Source organism: Halichoerus grypus, chromosome 8 (assembly GCF_964656455.1).
Source record: "Halichoerus grypus chromosome 8, mHalGry1.hap1.1, whole genome shotgun sequence".
NCBI lineage: Eukaryota > Metazoa > Chordata > Mammalia > Carnivora > Phocidae > Halichoerus > Halichoerus grypus.
The window spans coordinates 82,518,840-82,541,532 of record NC_135719.1 but is presented as its reverse complement, the minus strand read 5'-3'; the positions used below and the strand labels follow the sequence as shown (position 1 = coordinate 82,541,532).

The window sequence follows — 22,693 nt, the reverse complement described above, 5'->3', positions numbered from 1 at the left end:
AGGTAAGACCTGATAAAGCTGCTTGCTTGAATCAAGAGAGAAGATCCTGTACATCTCATCCTGTATTCTTTGCCAAGAATACATAATGACCTTTCCATCCCATAGTTCCTCATTAGGGTGTTGGCTTTAAATTAGGTGGCAGGGTGGCTGCATGAGAACCAGTTAGAGAATCGTTAAAAACACAAATTCCACTGTACATTCCCATTCCCAGGATGGTGTTAAAAACATACACACATGCATGCAATCACATAGGGCTGCTAATATCATTGTTCTGGACAAAAACTTTTGACAGTTTCCCATAGAATGCATCTAGTAATCTCCTACTAGTGAGTTTCCTGAGGGTGAAGTCTATAAATTCCTCATCCTGAAAACAATACAGAGCCTTTCATAAAATAGACCGTGTATCCATATTTAGAGAGTTTCATACCATGAATGAGGAAAAAGCTTTGGTAAAGTTGAGTTTCTCTTTAGACAAATCCCTTCTGGTATGGATGGCTACATTTACTCAGTTTCTACAAGCTCAGAGGGTCTTTTATTTTTCATACTATAGTAGGAGAATTAATTAAAATTTTCCATTTTTAAGAGTTTATTATGATTCATGCACCAGAATAAGAGATTTGCATACACTCTTCCATTTAATTCTTTCAGTAGTTCCATGAGGTGGGTGAAGATCTCTCCCAGTTGCAGTTAGTAAACTAAGGAGTCTGGAATTTTAAGAGATTTACCCAGTCATATGTAGGTCTTCGGTATTGTTGCTGCAATTTGAACCCTGGTTTGTTTTGATTCCAAAACCTGTGCTTAGTGAAGTTACTGGTTTTATCTTTCCTGTTTTTTGTCATGTCTTGTTTGTTATTGTGCTTGGCTACTAAATATCAGTATATTAAAAAGGGGCAGGGGGAACATGAGTGGCATAGTCGGTTAAGCATCCAACTCTTGGTTTTGGCTCAGGTTGTGATCTCAGAGTTCTGAGATTGAGCCCCCTGTCAGACTCCACTCTCACTGCAGAATCTACTTGAGATTCTCTCTCCTTCTCTCTCTGCCCTTCTCCCCACGCGCTCACACACACACACATGTGCGCATACTCTTTCTCTAAAATAAATAAGTAAATCTTAAAAACAAAAATAGTAAAAGGTCATTTCCATTTCTTAACAGTTTCTCAAAAGAAGAACAGAATTTTCTAAGAGTTTGGTAAAACATGCATGCTCCTTTTTTTTTTCTGGCAAATTTTACACAATCACAATCAGATGATAGCTTTTTATTTCTTTTAACCATAATTTTAGAAAAATGTGAATCCAGGATAGGAAAGCAAAAGCCATACCCAGTTGGAAAGGCACCAGTCGGAGAATGCCTGGTGAGTTTGGGGATATGACGTGTTTTCTGCGTTGCTTATAGAATGTTGGAAGCTGCTGTCCTCCCTCTGGCTTTCTCTCACATGTCCCCAAAGGGTGAGAAGTGAGAGGCCTTGTTTCTCTCTCTTTTTAAAAATGTCCCTGTGAATTATAACACCCTGCCTAGGAAAGTCACCGGGTAAATCGTGGTGGGGGGAATTCTCTTGGCTAACTTCTGGGAAATCGCAGGGTATCAGTTAATTGTCAGCACACTGAAAGCCAGGCCCCCTACACTGTTGTCATAATGTTCTCAGCCAGGATGAAGAACCTGGTGATAATGATAAAATGTCATGATCAGAGCATGAATAGATCTGGGTATAGAACTCTGTAATATGTAGTGGAGATATTGGTGGATATAATAAAAAGCAACACTTTGTATTCTTTATTCTTGGTGCCACTAAGAAAACCTGTTCTGTTACAGAATTGAAACTAGGAGAAATTTTTTTTTTTTTTAAGCCAGAGGAATGCTCTTTTAAAATATATCTCTTTCCTACAACAAACTTGCTGATGGATAGCTATCTTGGTGTATTGTTTGTGAATCTTGCATTGGGAAGGATGATCCCACGTTTTCCCTCATAAAGCAAAACCTTTGATGTAGTCAGCAGTCAACTCCTGGAGAACAGAGACCACGTCCTAAGTATTTCTCGTATCTCTAATACTGAGCCTAGAAATGGCACATAGTAGGTGTTTGCCAATTGGCTCAATTTTACAGCAGGCTGGCCAACTCTTTGAGCTGCTGTTTCCATATATAGCTGTGCTGTTGATCCATTTGCAGGCTCTCTGAATACTTGGTACGACGACCCACATGGCCAACCCACAGGCTCTGTCTGCACCTCTAGTTCTGATGTGTTAGTTAAACAAATGTTGGTTACCGATTAAGACGTAGACCATGACCAGGATGATGGGATAGAAAACGTTTACTCGAGTTGCTGTTGAGGTTTTTGGATGAAAGGGTTAAAATTCAGACTGATCTTGAATATAAGAGACACAAATAAGCAGAATTAAGACCATTAGGGAGGTATAACTTCTGGAAAACTAAATATACCATGGGGACTGTATATATGTGAGTTTGGTAGCAGGGAGAGGAGGGACTCATTGTGAGTCAGCAACATACTGCCTTATCTTCCTAATTATTGGGCAGACATTGCCAGTTACCCACAGGAGCATAACATGTGGGAACTGCTGGGTAACATTTCCAAAATACTTAGCATTAGTCAGATATGTTTTTTAGAATTCTGTGTCCACTCTGGCTGAAGAAAAATGTGGAGAATTTGTCAAGGGTCCAGAGCATGGCAACTATATGCAGAAGAGCGCTGGAAAATAGGACCCACTGAAAGAGGCTAATAAATAAGGATTAATTATTTAGCGTGATCCAAAGCAGCTAACGGGTGATTAAATTAATGGTCTTCTGTTGCATGTAGGGTTATTATGTAGAAGATGATATAATTATTTCCACTGTGAATAGAATTAGGGAAATGGATTTACATTAGAGTTAAAGGAGATTTTGAAGGAGCATAAAGAACTTCGTGACTTTAAGGATTGTTGGGTAGTGGAAAGACTGCTCAACTGGAAATGTGAAACCATGTTTCTTACGGAATAGGAATGGGGGTGGGTACTGCTCGCCAGTTACCTTTAGGTGCAACTGGGGTAGAGATTGATGAACTTTCTAGGTAACATTTCGTGCTGTTTATTTCTCATTGCATTTGACATTTTCAGTGAGTACATCAGTATTCCCTTCTTGTTTGTATTTTTCACAGTTAATACAAATGGGAAGTCCTTGCTTTTAATGATTCTGCAGTGCGTTTCAAGCAAGGGAGCGAGTTTAAATGACAAATTGAAAATTACTTCACCTGCAAATCATCTTGCCACTTACTCTGTTAGGAGCCTCACCATATTGTCCGTTCAACTTGCCTTTTCCTTTTCTTCTTTAGAAAACTCGCTGTGTGCCCTCCTCAGTTATTCTACAATGAGTGCCAAGTCTGCTATCAGCAAGGAAATTTTTGCACCTCTTGATGAAAGGATGCTGGGAGCTGTCCAAGTCAAGAGGAGGACAAAGAAAAAGATTCCTTTCTTGGCAACCGGGGGTCAAGGAGAATATTTAACATATATCTGCCTGTCAGGTAACAAAAATCAGACATTGATAATATTAAAACTGCTTCATTTTAAAACATTTAATTCTCAGGGGTCCAATAGGGTCATAGACCCAGCTTTTGTACACATCCGCTCTCCCACTCCAGTTTCCTGTTCTCTGTTGTCTTCTCCCGATCCTTATTTACTAGTGGCACCTCTACTTTTGAGGTTGGTTTGTATGGGAAAGGTTAATGAAGTTCAATTTTAAATGTATTTTCCAGTTCATTGAGTGTTTCTGCTAAGGGTTTGACAGATTTGTTCGTCCAGACTTTCCTTCACGAAGACATTGATGGAAAGTGGGTTCTCCTCTAGGATTTTTTGTCTTAGAATAATTCCTGGTCTTTGGGTAATTGTCATTACTAGCAACCTGAGTTTCACTGGCTTTCTTTTTCTTAACAGTTGCCAGTAATCAGTAATAGTTTGTCCCAAGATAAATATCAACACCTATGGAATGTGAGAAAGTAGACACAGCTCCCAAATCATTGCTTTGCCTGACAGCTATTCCTTGTCAGGAAGAGGCATCTGTTCTATTAAGCTTAGAATTTTGTTGGATTATTTTTTGTCTTCTGCTTGTGATTGTAGATGTGTGGGATTTACTGTGGATTCATACCAAGTTTTTGAGATAAAATTTGGATAAGTTTTCCATGGAGTTGCAGTGATGCTAATCTGAATACCTGGGGCATTTGTAACAGATCTGATAATAGTTCTCTTAACTGGGCAATGAAAGGATTAAGCTTACCTTAATTCGTCTTTTCTTACTTCCTTCATTTGTGGCTTGGGAATAAAACTTTATTTTTGGACCCATTTTTGGATTTTTTTAAAAAAATAAGCTTCTGATCATTTATCAGAATTCATTTCAGTGTGTAGATAGGTTTGTTCCAGAAAGAATATGTAAAGATTAAAGAAAAGAAGAATATGTAAAGATAATAAGACTGTAGCTTAGTTTATTTTATTTATATTTTTTAAAGATTTTATTTATTTATTTGAAAAAGCGAGAGAACACAAGCAGGGGGAGCAGCAGAGGGAGAGGGAGAAGCAGACTCCCTGCTGAGCAGGGAGCCCGATGCCGGACTCAATCCCAGTACCCTGGGATCATGACCTGAGCTGAAGGCAGATGCTTAACCGACTGAGCCACCCAGGGGCCCCTGTATCTTAGTTTATAATAAAATGATAACATAGGGGCGCCTGGGTGGCTCAGTCGTTAAGCGTCTGCCTTCGGCTCAGGTCATGATCTCAGGTCCTGGGATCGAGCCCCGCATCGGGCTCCTTGCTCTGCGGGAAGCCTGCTTCTCCCTCCCCCACTCCCCCTGCTTGTGTTCCCTCTCTTGCTGTGTCTCTCTCTGTCAAATAAATAAATAAAATCTAAAAAAAAAATAAAATAAAATAAAAAAATAAAAAAATAAAAATAAATAAATAAAATGATAACATAACCTTTTGGTAAGAATGTCTTTTCAGTGGTTAGGAGAAAGCTTTTATTTAAATGAGTGTGAGAGAATTGACCTTGAAATATTGGTCTTTCTTTCTGAATTCCAAATAAGGTTTAGATTAGTAAAATTTGGTTATAATTGGAGGACATTTGCATTCCCTTAGCACGCTGGGCAGTGCTTGGCATATAATAGGGCCTCAGTTAATACCTAATGACTAATTGAAAGAAAGAAGTAGCCTTTCCTGATTACCTTCCTAGTATTTTGTTCATGAGATTCAGGTCTTAAAAATATCTTCATATTCTTGGGTGCCTGGGTGGCTCAATCATTAAGCGTCTGCCTTCGGCTCAGATCATGATCCCAGGGTCCTGGGATCGAGCCCCACATTGGGCTCCCTGCTCAGCGGGAAGCCTGCTTCTCCCTCTCCCACTCCCCCTGCTTGTGTTCCTGCTCTCGCTGTCTCTCTCTCTCAAATAAATAAATAAAATCTTTAAAAAAAAAAAAATCGTCAAATTCTTAAATTTCAATTCTAGAGTTTTGCTTGCACCAATAATGAATAGAATGCATTAACAGTAAATGTTTGTGTATGTTTGGGCTGAGCCGAACATGAGCTGAGTAGGGACCCATAGTGATTCTCATTTTATTAATTTTTATTCGGTCTGTGTTTCATGGAGATTTCTTGAAGATGGGCAGTTAAAGAAAAGGTGGATGGTCTAGAAGTCCCTAGAGTTTTGCCTGGTACGTACCTCTAACTGGAAAAGACTGCAGTCCTGTCTGCATGTGAGGCATATGCTGCTGTCAGCCTATTTCTGATCATGAAGTCTGCAAGAGTGAAGCAGGGACTCTGCCTGCCTGTCTTGGAAATAGCAGAGCCATTTCCCCTGCCATGGGAGATCCTGACCCGGACTTATCCAATAACTGCATTTCCCTTGCCGATTACCCAGACTTCAGGTTTAAAGTTTGAAACTATGAGAATTGCTTTTTCAGAATTCCCTTCTAATGGAGGAAAATTGTCCTGATAGTCTTTCTCCTTTGCATGGATTTGAACTGCAAGAGGATAGGTTGGTAAAGTAGATCTGACATTTAAGAGGATGGTTTAATGGAAGTTGGGGCAGGAGAAGGCCAGGCCAACTTTGACCTCCAAGTTTTTTGCATTTTGATTTTTCTTCTCATTGAGGAGGGAGCAGCCTTCTTTATCTTCTAACTTATGTGAAGCTTAGAGGCATATTGGTCACATCTCTGATAAGGTAATATTTTAATCAACAAGTAATTAATTACTCAGATACTTATTAAGTACTTTTTATGTGCTGAGCACTCTAGGCACAGAGCATACGGTTAGGAGAAAAACCCATGAAACTTACTTTGTTTGATGGGGAAGGAGCAGTAGACATTAATCAACTAGTTATTAAAATAAATATGATTATTAACTGTGAAAAGGCTAAAAAGGAAAAAATGCAGTGATGGGAAAGCATGTGTGAGGAGAATTTGGCCTGGCTGGAAGAAGCCAGAGCTACGAGAAAAGTAGAACCTCCCTGGTTCTGAAAAGAGATTGTGTATGAGCCACGAACATTAAGCAGAGGGAAGGGCAGCCTCATTAAAGACTACGCAGGATTTTGAGTTGCTCCTTTTCTCCTACTCAGTCTAAGGATGACCTCTTTGTAGCTCGAATTGCATAGGCGGCTGCAAAGTGGAAGCAGAGCCCTGGAAGGAGAGCATCCTTCCTGCTATTAGTGTGAACCACCAAGCTTTCTGGGAGGCCAGGCTCTTCCGCTCTTGCGGTTTGCCTGATGCAAACCAGCTCTCCATTTGGAACAGGCAAAATTTGCTCAAATTAGGGCAATGTCTGCAAATAGTATTTAACCATTTTTCAAACAGAAGGAGTTAAATTTTTTTAAGGGAAGAATATCCCAGCTTTCAAAGCTTGCCAACATACGCATGTAAGCATGGGTGTTTTCTATATCCGGTGTCTTCCTGATTTTTGTGTGTGTGGATTTCACCACCACCCCCCACCCCAGTGTCTGGCAGAATTTAAAATCTGTGAGGTTGAGGTCTGTGATCATAAGAGTTATTATTTTTGGAGAGAATTGCATATCCTCTGGAGGAATCCAGAAAGATGCTGGAGCAGGGGAAATAAGATTATCTTTCTTGGTATTTAGCCGTGATTGTGTAAGGAGAGAAATAATCTCTGCAGTTCATTCACGGAGCCCCAGGATAGAATTGTAATGTTTCTCACTGGACTTCCCAAATGGCGTCTGGAATGGTGTGCAGACGCTTATGGACTGACGTGCTTTGGTTTATTTGCATTCTTAAAGCCTGGGGTTTCCACTCTTTTTTTTGGCAATGGCTAACATTAAAAAGACTGACAATACCAAGTGTGAGCAAGCATGTGGAGCAATTTGCGCTCTCACGCTTTGCTGGTGGCAATGTAAAAATGATATAACTGCTGTGGTCAACTGTTTGGCAGTTCTTTGTGAATTCAAACATGCACTTCTGACTCAGAGACTCTAGTCCTAGGTATTTACCCAAGAGAAATAAAAACATGTCCACATAAAGACATGTACACAGAGGTAGATAAGTCTTATTTATAATAACCAGTAATCAGAACTCAGATGTCCATCAACATGTGAATGAATAAACAAATTATATTCTGTCTGTGCAGCGAAATGTTCCCTAAGGAATGAATTACCAGTGCATGCAGCAACCCGTGGATTACTCAAAAGCCTTATGTTGTATTAGAAAGAAAAGGAAGAAAAGACTACATGCTGTATGATTCTATTTATATGAAATTCTAGAATGGACAGAATTTAAGCTGTAGTAACAGAAAGCCCATTGGTGGTCGACAGGGTTGGGGTCGGGGACTGACTATAAAGAAGCATGAGGGGATTTTTTGCAGTGGTGTAAGTGTTCTATATGTTGATCGTGGTGGTGGTTACTTGGGTGTAAACATTTTTCACAGCTCTTCAAAATGCATGCTAAAAATGGGTATCTTTTATTATATGTAAATATATCCCACAAAATCGATTAAAAAAAAAAACCTCTTACAGAGTCACTAGTTGGATGATTATAAGAGTTTATTGACCTTATCTCTAGCCTGCTCTGTTAGGAGGACAGAAACTAACCTCTCCTTTATACAAATGAGAAGTTATCCTAGGTGGCCTTTTTGAGCCCTCAGACAGAAGCAGGTATGCATCGTGTAAACCTGAATTTGCATCAACTGGATCTAAATGTCAGTGCCTTCTAAGCACCTTATAGCACCTGGCACATTGCCGAGTACAGATACACTATCCACTGTGCTTAAATAGAAGATGTTATTTAAATCTGTGGCTTACTACATACCTGATTATACTTTAGACTTTGAAACTTAGAACTGTTAACTCATTCAAAGTATAAAGCGAGCCCCACCCACAACAATTTCTACAGTTGGTTGCCCCCTCCATGATATTTGGGTCCATAAAACTAAACTGGAAACATGCTAAGAAATTAAAAAGCAGTTTATTATTAGAGGCCAGTTATCTACTGAACATTCCATAATTTCATGCTTAAAATCTATTTTCCTGATCCTAATGCTAGCCTTGACATTCATAAGTGGATAAAAATCTTACCTTGGCTTCTACTCATTGTCCCCATAAAAAGAAGCGTGAAGAAATTTTAATTTTTGTGATTAATACATTCTTTTACATATTTTGTTGAATCAAAATCTTAATCTTTTGAAAATGATTTCAGATTTTTAGAGAGCAAAATTTTTTTATTTAAAAAACATTTCTGAATGGTCTTTGATGAAATAATTTATGTAAATGGATCCCCGATGGAAGGTAATGATGTGGGATGGGAGCCTAGAACCTGGCAGTACTGCTCTTTATCTCAGTGGCTGCCAATCCTAGGTGTTCCTTAGAATCACCTCGAGAACTTTTCAAAATCCAGATCGTGCTACTACTGCAGTCCCAGGGGTAGTGGTAAAACATACTGTATTTGGAAAGTATTATGCTGAAGATACTAAAGCTGAGATTGAGAAGTCTTCTCGGTCTGCTTGACATAACGATACATTCTTGATACTACATTCTATCCAAAACATACTTGTTAGTCTCTTTTGTGTTGACTGGCCATAGTCAAACCTCTGAATTTTTCTGGGCTTCACTTTATTCAACTGACAAGTTCAAAAGGTTCCTTTGGGTTCTGAGTCTGAGGATTTTGAACTCCTTGGAAGTTTTATGCCAGATCTTATTCCATACATGTCATGTAGGGAGAAATTCAGACTGTCAATAATCCAAATGGACACTTAAAGCATTTATGAGGGTTTGAGAGCATTCTTTATAGGTTGTTACTGGAATTGGGGTAAGCAAAGTTAATTGTAAGTGATCTGGCATAGAAATTTTTTTTTTAAATTGATTTATTTATTTAGAGAGAGAGAGTGAACAGTGGCAGGGATAGAGGGAGAGGGAGGAAATCTCAAGCAGACACCACACTGAGTGCAGAGCCCAATGTGGGGCTCAGTCTCGCAACCCTGAGATCATGACCTGAGCCGAAATCAAGAGTCTGAAGCTTAACCAACCTCACCCAGGGGCCCCTAGAAAGAAATTCTTTTTATCCACTTTCTAATTCTGACTGGTTCTTATCACAAGGTCTCTAAATATTAGAAGAGAGAGAAGGGAAGAATACAAGACAGATGAAATTTGACCTTGATAGGAATGGTTTATTTAGGAATGGTGAATTGACTTTCCAAAAAGTTCTTATCCAGGAAAATGAAAAAATCCACACCGAACTCAGAGGTATACAAATGTATTCACAGGGAAAGAAGAAATACAAAGCAAGTGTAATAATGATATCTATTTATTATTCTTTATTATAGAAGTAGTAAATATTACTGAAACTATGAATCTTTCAGAAAATTATGTAGAAAAAAATAAAAATCATTTGTCTTGTTTGTATTATTTGTTGTAATTCCACTTAATCCTCACAACATTCCTATCTGTTAGGTGGTATGTTCTTCATTTCACAGATGAAGGGACCAGTGTTCATCAAAAGTCATGACATCCCAGCTTCACCATTTTGGGAGTGACAGACTGGGAAATCCAGCCAGTCCTTATTACCCAACTGGCCATGGTTGCACTGCCCTAGCACCTCATTTCTTCTGACTTAGGTCATGAAAGGGGTGTGCTATAGAGAGGGCCATGTTTTAAGGAGTAGATTCCTTCCTAACCCTTCAAAACTGATAAGACATTGAACAGTTTTGACCTACACTGTCTTATCATTTGTGAGGTTATTGACTAATAAACTCTCCTACATTTGTAATATGCATCTCTTTATTAGAGAGATTTGGCATATAAATCCAGCCATAAAACTTTAAGTCGCTCTAGAAGACAATGCAATAAAAAATTATTTCTACTACCTTGATTATAATTCTTTCTAGATCCTCTTTTATTTTATAAAAATGCAGTATCCTGTTATACTTTCAATGGAGAATTTGGCTCTTTTGTGTATGTGCATAGACATATTTGATGAAAACGTTTGTAACAATAATCCTTGGTTAGGTGGAGTTAAAAGTAGGGAGAGGGTTTTCTGAAATGTCCTCTGGCCACATAGATCCTGCCAGGCACTTATCACTTGATTCAGTGCATAGTACAGTCAGGTTGGCACCGAGCCCACCTTCGAATTAGTGATAGTAATAATACTAGTAGTAGTAATGGTATTTATTGGGTTCCTATATCATGCATGGTCCCTTCTGCTTTACATATATTAACTCATTTAATCCTTACAGCAGTGTTACGAGGTAGATAACAGTACTGTCTTCATTTTGTAGATGAGGAAACTGAGCATATAGGAGGAAATTATCTTGCCCAAGATCATCAGCTTATGAGTTACCAAACAGGGATTTGAACCCAGGTAGTTTGATTGTGGAGCTGTATCCCCTTAGCCACTGTGCTCTCCTCCCACAGAAGCATTTTATGAGAGAGAATTTCCCAAACCAGACCTCTTTTCTGTCCCTCCTTACACAACTTTAGTGATAATCATGTCTTGGTATTACTCTGCCTTCCTACAGCCTTGGTTGGTTTCGGCTGGATGGTGACGGTCCTATACGCCAATACCCGGACTGTTAAGAAAGCATATCAGAATGACAGTGGGTGTGTTTGACTCTCAGAGAAAATTTGGAGAGGGAAATTCTGAGAGGCTCCTGACAGGAACACTGCCATGTATGAACTTGTTTTGTTCAGTTATGTAATAGAAAAAAAGTGGATGTCTGAACATTTTTTTAGAGCCTCCTTAGTGGTTCTAGAGCTCTTCCTGTGAAAACTGGTGGTAATAATATTTGTGTCTCCTAAAGCCTTGTGAATAGGACATTCCAAAAATGGATAACTAAGCCCTTAACAGGTATTATCTCATGTAATCCTCACAGCGGTCTTGTGATGTGGCTCCTGCTTTGCAGACAAAGTAGCCAAGGTGTCAGGTGGGTGAGTGCACGGCGCAGGGCCCGGCGGCTGGAGAGCCCACGGCGCAGGGACACACGTCCGGACGTCTGGGCCCACGGCCCTCCAAAGTGTGCACGCTTTTTAATTTGTTTTCCAGGACAGGGCTCGGTCTGAGAAACAGAACTCTCCCCTTCCTTAAAAACAATGTGACAGCGTTCCTTGAGCAAAGTGTTTTAATCTCTGAGGGTTTAGAGGATATGCTGTCAACCACTTGAGCTTTTCTAGTGGTTTAGCACGCCAACGGAGTTTTCTTTTTCCATTCTCTCATGTATGCGTTCCAGTACTAAAGCCAGATGGAAACAAGGGAAAACTCTTGACAGAGACTGGTGCCAAAACATTTCATTTAAAAAGGAAACTCCATCTGTGTGCTCTTCTACCACACAGCCCACTGTTAAGAGCAGGAATCTCACAGCGGATTCACTTATGTTCAATTTGATTAATGTTGACTGATGGCAAAGGTAAGAGCAAGCATCGGTTAGGGCGATTACAAACTGAGGCAGCTCTGCTTTCTGGAACATGGCCAGTAGGCCGCTGTGTACCTGGCAGCAGCCACCGACCAGGAAGGCAGGGTCTGAATCCATGCAGATGCCCTCTTTGGTGGTGGTGATTGTCTGAGTTGCCGCTTGTAGAAGTTGGTGCTCTTTGCTGTTACATTGCAAGTTGAACATCATCAGGATTTCATGTATGGGTCGTGTAGTCAGACACACTCCAGGATGCCGCCAGTCACTGCTACTCCCTGCTTTCTTCTATCCCCAGCTGTACAAAACACAGGCTTCGGGGTAAGACTGACGGAGTGGGAAATACTGGCTGTATTAGCTCTTTGAGACTCAGTTTTCTCATCTGTAAAATGGAAATAATATCTATGTCCCCCCAAGGGCTTTTAAAAGATGAACTGAACAATATCTGTGTGTAAATAAGGCCTGATACATGGGAGGTCTTCAGCTTTATGAGCAACGTTATTATCTGGACATTAAATGGGACACCCACCTTTCCTGCCATATAAAAGTAATTCATCTGCAGTTTTTTTTTAGAAAACACGTTAATACACGTCTATGACAGGCTTCTGTGACCCATGTCACAGAAGACAGAACCACAGAAAAGCCCAGATTTGTCTTGGCAGTTTCCTCCCTCACCTTCCATATTTTTTTTCCCTTTCCCTCTCAAGCTTGCTTTCCCCTCCCCTCTTTGTCCTATCCCTGCCAGGGAGCTCACGGTCATCCTGGCTCCCGATTTCTAAACCAAGCTTCTCTTAATTCTCTATGTTGCAAAATTATTCTGCACCAGCCCCTGCCAACCTAGAAATGGAGTGGGCGGGGTGGGGGGCACGTCACACTTGTGTTTCTGGAAGTCTGAAGATTTCCCCTCTGATTTCATGGGTGTTTGTGCCTTACTGGGTATACTGGATGCTAAAGTCGTTGTGTTTAGGACTCTTTATCCAACTTCGTGGGGAGTTAGTACTGGCTTAGTTGATGGAGTTCCTGTTCCTGAAATGGGAGATGTTATTTTCCTACACCTATCTTCATGGGATCAAAAGAAAATTGGAAACAAAATAAACCAAAACATTCTCTGGGGTCAGTCAAGTGCACTTTAAGCAAACAGCAGAAGTGGGAGAGGCTGGTACAAACGCCTGTGGACCCAGCTTTTCAGCCCAGATCAGGTTCTTATTTGCCCAAGTCTTTCCTGTTACCCTTCCTTTAAAGAGAGAACAAGTATGAGTGATAGTCATCTCCCAGAATCCATCCCCATTACAGTCATGCTACACCATATGCAGAATTTTCTGCAAGAAACTGTAAATAACCCCAAGGACAGTGAGCTTTCCAGGTTGTCCAGTACCATGAAGAATAAATGACCAGCTAGTTAACTGTGCTCTGAGCTTGAGCACATCTCTCCCCGGCCTCCCGTGTCCTATTCGTAATAGCACTTCGCACTGCTGGATTGTGTTTGTCGGTTTGCTTTCTGTTTACCTCCCCAAACTGCCGGCCCCTAGAGGGTAGGAACCAGGCTGTAGACACCTCTCTGTCCCCGGTGGAATGGATGAAGTGCCCTTGGGGTGGAGGGAATCAGGCAATATTCCACTCTCCTAAGACTGCACCGTGGACACACTTTCTGGGGTGGAGCTCCGGGCTGTGAGCTCACACATTCACTCTGGGTTCTACCAGCTGGAGCTGGTTTGGCCCTTTTCGTTTTTTGGTTTTTTGGGTTTTTTGCTGTTGTTCACACTAAGTTGCTGCCAGGTGATCTTGTTTTCTCTTGGAATTCATCAGGTTACTGAGCAGGAGTTTTTATTCTACCCATCAGTCCAATTACTAAGCAGAAAATATGGATTTCCCTGATTTATTCAGGCTCTTAGAATCATCCAAAATGAGCAATTTATAAATGCTTCCATTGTAACATACAGTGGGGAAGCTAAATTTGTGAAGTACCTGCATGTTTCTCCTGAAGAAAGTTCATATTATAGAGGAATAAATGACCATTTAATGGCACTGAAGATATCAAAACTTTCCCTGAGTGCTCTTTCCCCACAGGAATCGTATTCAGTTCTTTATTTCCTTAAAAAGGACTTTCAGGGGAAAAATGGAAACTCTGGTTTTATTAAAACTCTCAGAATATTCATACTGCCCTCCCCACACACACATACGCTTTTAACTCAAATTGTTTTTCATCCACCACACATGGATCCCACGTGGCTTAGGTTATAGACCCCAAGTCCAACTGCATTTCGATGTCTATATTCAGTCACAAATTATGCTGCTCTCAGAAGTCTACGGGGTTGGGTGGGGAGGGTGCTTGGCAGGTGGGTCTTAGATGGCAAGCCCTGATGCCTTGAGCTCTGAGTTCTCATATTCATAAAAGGAAGCAATAGAATTGAGAATGGCCCTTTCTGGTTTCCAGCTAATACGAGCGAGCAGCAGTTATATAAGTGTTTTTCTCTGGTCAGAATCCTTTCCATCTTGCAGGTAGGTAAGAATCAACTGTGTTTGGGGATCCATGACTGTTTAAGTGTATTTCTCCCAGTATATGTACGTGTGTTATCAGGAACATGGAAAGTGCCACCGACAAAAAGAACGAACAACAATAGGAAAAATCATGATTTTGGCTTTTCAGCTTCTTGTTTTTTAGTACTCTTCCCCTCTGTAATTTTCTATTTGGTCCTCTCTTTTTCATTTAACACAGTAACAAAAATTTTTATTATCCACTCTTTGTAAAGGTAATTTTAATGGATTTTTGAGTACCATAGAGTATTTATCCTTTGATCTGTTGCTGGATGTTTTGTTTTTTCAATGTTCACATTGAGAAATCAGGAATTTGGGGCGCCTGGGTGGCTCAGTTGGTTAAGCAACTGCTTTCGGCTCAGGTCATGATCCCGGAGTCCTGGGATCAAGTCCCGCATCGGGCTCCCGGCCCAGCGGGGAGCCTGCTTCTCGCTCTGATCCTCTCCCCTCTCATGCTGTTTCTCTCTCTCTCAAATAAGTAAATAAAATCTTTTTTTAAAAAAGTCTTAAAAAAAAGAGAAATCAGGAATTTGGTCTTCCCTTTTTTTTTTTTTTTTTGGTAATACCTATCTTACAGGTGAGGACATTGAGAATCACACGGGCTACTTGTTAAAGGAAACGTACACACTGCCAGCGAGTGGTGGGGTGAGGCTGGAACCTCAGCACTATGCGCTCTGTGCAGGGCTCAGCAGTGGACCAGCGGGGGTTTATTTCAAAACCCACATCTGCCAGAACTCCTTAAAAGTAAAATATCCCATTGTGTTTTGTATGCTTCATGGCCAGTTAACCATCCCCATGATACTTCACGAAGTTCTAGATCAAGTTCTCTTTGAGGTACATGTGATGCCTGCTTCCATTAGGGTTAGGGCATTATTTCATTTCCCTCTGCATTTGCAGGTCTACGCAGGGGTGCGCGCATGCGCACGCGTGCGTGTGTGTGTGTGTGTGTGTGTGTGTGTTTGCAGAGAAGGAGAAGAAGAAGGTCTGTGTCTTACCTAGAGTCAGCCCTTATGCTCCTCAAAAGAGGCAGATCTTCACCTTTTTGGTCTGGTTCATTTACAGATTCATTAGACATCTTATATTGTTGTTAGATGAGGAATGGAGGAAGTAGTAAATGTCAACCAAACATATGCATACTGTTTTTCTAGGTCAGTGCATTTAATTAATGATTCACATCTGGCATTATATCAGATCCAACATTTGGACCTACCGAGCAAATAGGCTGAGAGACATTAACTTCTTAGGAAGTTTCATTTAGAACTCTAGAATTTTATATCTGGTAGAATCTTTAGTCATTCCCAAATCAGACACCAGTGTTCCCATGAAAACTGAGGACCACAGGGGGTGGATGGCTTGCTTGACATCATAGAACAACTACAGTAAGGCAAAGAAAGGAAAACGGCATGTTCAGATCTTCTTGCCAGTTTGGATTTTGACCTTGGGACTGACTCTGAAGTGGGTTAGATGAGAAAGAGATGGGATTAGTGGTTAAGCTGAATTTGAGGCCAGATCTCCGTGCTATTCCTTTTCACGTGTCTCTCCAGGAGCAATTTGTACCACTCACTCCTGGGAGGAGCCTCTTGGCTGCTAATCATGCAAGTGGCCATGTCTCTCCTAGGGTTTGAATGTTGCAAGACACTGGGCATGGTTCAGCTGTCAAGGCTAAGTGTTTACTCTTATTCCCCTTCTCTGTTACTTCCTATGGGCGTGCGGGTCCATAAAGTGGAGAGTGCCCAGTGAGTGTTTGAGGGGAAAGGCCAGAGTGCCGATTGTCTCCAAATGTACTGCGCCACCAGATCCACTGGGTTAAGAGACAAAAACAGTATAATTTTTATTTAAAATGTAATTGTTTTCCAATTTATATATTCATGCATGCTTTATAATCACCATAATATTTTAGACCAGTAATCCGAGTGTATAATTTACAAATATGCGTATATTGGCAGTTAATACTCATAAATTTTTTATTGAGAAGATATAGTTAAAAATGCTATAACTATAGCATAGTTAAAAATGGTTGGTGAGCCCTAGCTGGAGTCCTGGGAGACGGAAGCCTTTGCTACAGTAATAATTACTTCTCACCAATGGACTGTAATCTGTTCTAAAATCTCTGGCCTTTAGAGGTGGTTCCCCAAAGTAGTGAGCATACAGCTGCCATTTGGAATCAACCTCAGCCCACACTTCCTGCCCTGCAACCCACCCCTAGTGATTCCATGGCTTTCTGTAAGGTCAAGAGCCAGCCAGCTGCTATGTGAACTAAATGTCCTAACAGGCAAGGGGCCTGTCACAGGGCTTAGCACTTGGTATTTGCAAGTGATGGGCTCTCCTTTTGGAACCTGAAATTCAGTTGAAACAGTTATTTGTTTCAGTTTTAATATTAGGTTTGATTTGGACTGGATGTAAACGTCTGTGACTTGCTTTTAGTCCACTATCATCAGGTCGGGCCTGGTTTATTTAGTTCTGAAGCTTTTGGCCTTTTGTACTGTTTAAAATAGGGAAACTTGTATTTCCTTTCTGGACCTGACATTTATTGATTCATCCAGGGGATCCTCATTCTTTGCTGATATAGCAAAGTCCCTGGTTCCCCTATGAGCAGTTCTGTTGGAGCCAGTACATTTCCTTTTTTTGTACATAAGTACTTTGCTTTGTCAGGGGTTGTATATCATATGTCAGAATCGTATAGACCATTTACTTATAGCTCGGCTCTGCCAACCTTCTTTGGGAATGAAATTTTTTGAACTTAAATTCAGATACTGTACTAGGTCTACAAAAAAACATTCAAAAGTGCCCCATCTTACATAAAGATAAACAGAAGTCCCAATACCCCCTTTTCCATGGAATTTGGAACTATTAAAAAAGATCACTTTTGTTTTCGGAAATAACCTAGCTCTGAGATTGGACTTGATTTTCTGCATGTGTTTCAGAGATTATCTTTGCCCCTTTCTGCATTGCTCCTCACTTCACATGTCCTATTCCAACTACTATTAGGTACTAATCTCCATTGGTCTCTTTCGCAACCCATCGCGGTTGGCCACTGTTCCCTCACTCTGAAATTGTTTTCTCTTTTCCACCAATGCAATGAGAAACACAGTTCCTCCAGAGTAACTGACCAGGTTAGGAGAGAGAGAATATTGTTTACGAAAACTTTTTTAAAGACTGATAATAATTTGAATACCTTCTCCAAGGGCATCTGCATTTGCAGAAAGTGGCATCCCCTCTAAAGCTATTGGTGTTGGTGATCGTCACACGGAGAGCACTTACTGAGCAACTACTACTGCCCAATATACACCTTCCCAGGGCATTAGATCTGGGGTTGGTACACACACTGTGATAAGTGGTAAACATCTGGGCATCCTGTTTTGATCATTACTCTATAGTGCTTATTTCCTTGTGTATCTGTTGGAAGCATTCATTTGTTCAGCGTGGATACTTAAGGACTCTTACTTGGAAACTTCTTGTATGGTGACAGTTTTTACCTCGAATTTTAGAGGTCAGTCGGTTAAATGGACTTCGAGTTCACTTAATTTGGCTGCTGTTGGTTTTAGCACTTTTACAAAGAGTGTAACAGAAAAAAATGCAACCTGACACTGAGGAGCCTTACATCATTTTCATAAATCAACTTACTAACCAAGGGCACTTCGGGTCATAAATGCCTCCTTCAGTTTCCAAAAGGTGTGTTGGTGGTGTTTTCTTAAATCACTGTTAGCCAGCCTTCCAGATAAAATTCACTGGCTTTAAGACTGTGACATGATAGGGATCTTATTGCCAAGATTTTTCTATATAATATTTCAAACTCGCTTCCTTCCAAAATCTGATTTTATTTTGAGCTACAGTACAACTCTGTGAATGTTGAAGTCAGAGGAAGAAAGGCATCTTCTTCCCCATAAAATGAGTTCTCTGAGTCTGGACTGGAAATATTTTGCAGGTCACAAGCAAGGGGAGAGCTTTGCAGAAATGAGTTTAAATTTCCCTGTGACCAGTTTAATTTTTGCCTAGAGGTAAGCATAGGATGGTAGTACTTGAAGTCTTTTGAGGATACAGCCCTTGGCATTATACAATGTGGTTAGTGTCATAAATACTTTGGTCTGTGCAGTCTTAAACATAAGATTTGGATTGGAATGATTTACTTAGATTGGTGACTTGGATTACTCTAATTTTAGCCTAATCTCATGAGCCCAATTAGAATTTTCAAGTTTTGGGGCACCTGGGTGGCTCAGTTGTTGAGCGTCTGCCTTCGGCTCGGGTCGTGATCCCGGGGTCCTGGGATCAAGCCCCGCATCGGGCTCCCTGCTCGCCGGGAAGCCTTCTTCTCCTTCTCCCACTCCCCCTGCTTGTATTCCCTCTCTCACTGTCTGTCTCTCTGTCAAATAAATAAATAAATAAAATCTTGAAAAAAAAAAAAAGAATTTTCAAGTTTTGCTTTTATGAGAGATGCTTTGGAGAGCATCATTTTCCTAAATATCTAATGAGTCTTGAAAAGATGAGAGTTCTGTGTATATGCTGACAAGTCAGGTACACCATATTGGTAAGAAGTTGCAGAAGCCCTTCTGATATGAGGCTCTTTTCTGTCATGCAGAGTAACAAATGGGGGAAAACCTAGGCCCAGAAATGGCTAATCAAGTGAGAGTTCTTTGTGCATAGTCTGTGCGTCTTCCATTTCTAGGATCAAAGCAATCAGAGGTAACTCAGTGTAAGGGCAAAGGCTTTGGAGACAGAAAAAATGTGGGTTTGAATCTGGGTTCTATTGACTAAGTGTGGGAGCTGTGTAAGCTAGAGAGCATCACTTGGTGTTTCTGAGCCTCAGTTTTCACTTGTGCAAAATGGTGATTACAAATATCTGTCTTGGAGGACTATCGTGAGGACTGAAAAGATACGTGAGAAGACATACATAAACAACCTTGCTTGGCCCCAGAATATAATGAATGCTTAATAAATGTTAGTTTCCTCATCATCCTCATCTGACATTTGAAAGCCTCCTTCTGTTGGTGACAAGGAATGAGAGTCCTCGGTCATCTGTCAGAGACTGAACTGGAAAAGGCAAGAAAGCAACTGGTGACTTTGAAACAGGAATCGAAATTTTCTGGAGGGGCCAAAGATGGTTTCTAGTCCAAGGAGCTCGACACGTATTAGGAGCCTGATTACAAGTTTTGTCACTGCATCTTGGCTTGTATGAAATTATCCCTTCTAAAGATGGAGATTACCCATCTTTCCTGAAGAGCAAATGAGCAACAAGCTAATGGAGTTTCAGATGAAAGACAGAAGGCTGGATGCTTAATGTCATTAAATGTGCTGAAAGGTTTGGGTGTGGAGAAGAGCAGGACTGGCATCAGACACAACTCTCTTTTGGATCTCAGCCATACCCCTTTCTAGCTGTGGCCTCAGAATGTAGCTACCCTCCGTGAAGCACTTTCCTCACCTACACAACAGGGACAACTCCTACCTCATGGGCTCAGTGTGGAAATTAAATAAAGCCACCCGTAGAGAGCCTGGCACACCATAGGCCTCCGCGAACGCTGGTTGACAGTTAAGCACAGAGCTTGTCTGTGTATGGGGGAGGGGAGAAGGATCATGCAAAGTGCACATCCCTCTTCAGATTGCTTATGAGCCCGGAGAATATACTGAGCGCTTAAGCAGTGGTCCCTTCAGGGGAAGAATACAGTGGGAACCACATCTGCTTGCTTTATGGTGACACCCAAAGTGCCACGGCCCTGACCTCAGCATGAGTTGCTGGACCTGTTAAGAGCTAAGTTCCAGTATTTTCTTTTGAAGTCCTGGTCAATCAGTGTATTACAAAAACACAGCGCACGAACACTCGCCCAGTGGTCAGTGTGAGAGCTTTTTTGTTTTTAAGCCGATATCCTATCAACTTTTATTTTCTTCTTAAAATGTCTTTGTTTGGGTGGAGAGCCTTGGCCTCCGGTAGGCAACAGGCAGCTTTCGCAGGTCTGCGCCCAGTCCCCAAAGAGCTTGGATTCCGAGCAGTCTGATAACACGCTTTAAGGATATAAAAGAAACTTCGGAAAACCAATTTCTGGTGTATCATTTTATTTTCCCTGTGTTCATTTTTATGCAAACTAATGCCATTCATTTTGGATTTTCTTCCACCAGTAAAAGCCTGCGTCTGAGGCCTTAGTCTGTAGCATTTTAACTGTGTCCCTTCATCCCCGCAGGCGGTGGCGAAGCCCCCCGCTGCCAGTGGGCCAGCCTCTGTAACTTGGCCATGAACTCTTTCCTGAGATCTTCTTCTTTTCTGCATAACTCCAGTCTTCTCTAAGGTGCAGTGATTTGCTTTTCTTAATTCCATGGACCCACATGACCAGACACCTAGTGGGCAATGTCTTCTTCATGTTCAGTTACCCAGTTACTCGCCAGCTGGAGATGACAGTCTCTTGTGCTTTTGGGTGTGCCTGGGGATCAGCAGCCAGTAGCTGCATGACAGAGTGGGGAAAAAGCGCTTGGGCTTTGGGGTCAGACAGACTTGGGTTTGAATCTTGCACTGATGGCAGCTGTGTGATGTTCCCTCTGTGCCTCGGTTTGTTCGGCAGTAAAGCCGAGTGTTCGGTGTGGCTGTGAAGTGCAGAGATGACACGCGTGCAGCGCCAGCCTGTTTCCCAGCACAGAGTAGATGCTGGTGAAGTGAAGCTGCTGTTTTGTGCTTGTCGTCTCCTGCAGGCTCCCCCCGTTGGTTTAGAGCCCTGGCACTGCCTCTGTGGAGGGGGGGCTTGCTCAGAGATGCAGGGCTGGAGCCTCAGACCCCCTGCGGGTCGAGGGGTGCCGTGCTTCGGGGAGCCCCATCCCTCCCTCTCACCACAGCTCCCGACTGCTCACCGGAGGCCTGCCCAGGCTGCTTCCGCTGAGGGCTCGGACTCCAATTTCACTTCGCCACCTGGGTTTGAATGTCCCTAATCGTTCCTGGTGGTGAGAATTCCGTGCTACCGGTTCACCCTGCAGTCATGCCCAAAGTGGCCAGGGCATTGACCTTCCAGCCTGTTCGTCCTTCTCGGCCAAGGAGGCAACCGGGACCGCAGGGGCCGGATCAAAAAAGAGATGATCAAACTGAAGCCTTTTCCTTCCACCAGTGGGATGAAGATGGGGAGCTATAGCAGGTTCAGTGGCTGCTGGGGCAGCCGGAGCAAAAGAATCTGGATGCGTGGCTTGTGGAAGCTTTGGCATCAGACTGGGGACTCCTTGGTCGGGTCCCTTGCAGTGGCTGCAAGGAGGTTGATCACTGGAACATCTGTCTACAAGGCATCCCCCTAAGGATGTTACCCTCCCTTCCTGCCATGTTCAGCACAATTTCTGTAGACCAGTAGCTGAGCATAAAAGATCTTTCGGATGGAAACAACGATAGAAATAGCTAACATTAATTGAACACTTATATGCCAGTTACCGGACTAAGCAGCTTCTGAAAGACAGAAGGCTGGATGCTTACGTACGCTCTCATTTACTCCCTTTCTACCAACCCTAGCAGAGAGGCATGGGTGCATGTTAACCCCTTTCCTCAGATGAGGAAAGTGAGGAGTTCGGGGGTTTCACTAACTTGCTAAATGTCCCAGGGCCAATAAATCCTGGTGCAGGGACTCAAACCCAGTCCTCTGTCTCCAGAGCCTGAGCACTTAACCTCCATGCATGGACAAGGGCTTCCTGAAGCCCCTTTCTGTGTCAGGACACGTCCCCGTCCTCAGAAAATACTCCTCTGTCACCAGAAGCGAAGGGGACATTATTGATCATTTAGTTTAGCACCACTGCCTTATAGCAACCTCACTGTATAGGAAAGATGGTCTGTATTCTCCCTGGTGGTGGATTGCAGGGGGAACCAGACGTCAGCGGCCTCTCACCATCCGGGTCTTGTACGTACCATTCTATGTCTGTGGTCACACCAGGGTCAGCTCACATGCCGGTCTTCGTGCTTCTTTCACTTAGCGAAATGCAGTGGTGAGCAAGGGGGACATGAGGGTTTCTTTGTAGAGATGGGAGTGTTTGCATCATATATACCAGCAGAGAATGCAATACTCTCTGTTCCCCAGAGCCCTGGCTGCGCTGCCTCAAGGGAATTTTTGCTTTTTTATTAAGTGTGTAGGGCTCTGCTCAGATGAGCCTGCTCTTCCTCTCAATCATGCAGAGCAGTTCAGGATTTCTTCAGCCACTGCCTCCCACCTTGCTTAACCAAACCCATTTTACGATAAAATAGAAATAAAGCAACCCTCCTCATTGGGGCCCACCCTCCTTAGAATGAAATAACTTTATGTCCCCTGTTGTCACCTTAGTTAAGGAGCTGGGATAATCTTTCACAC

General features: G+C 42.0%; 1 protein-coding gene across 4 annotated transcripts in view; it reads left to right on the top strand.

Moving 5' to 3' along the window:
- Positions 1-22,693, top strand: part of STXBP6 (syntaxin binding protein 6) — a 247,041-nt gene that overhangs the window by 69,010 nt on the left and 155,338 nt on the right. For all 4 annotated transcript variants that reach the window (XM_078053515.1, XM_078053516.1, XM_078053517.1 and 1 more), the window contains one exon: positions 3,320-3,508. In XM_078053515.1, coding sequence (XP_077909641.1) covers positions 3,355-3,508 — 154 coding nt within the window. In that variant the 5' untranslated portion in view covers positions 3,320-3,354. The remainder of the gene's footprint in view (positions 1-3,319; positions 3,509-22,693) is intronic.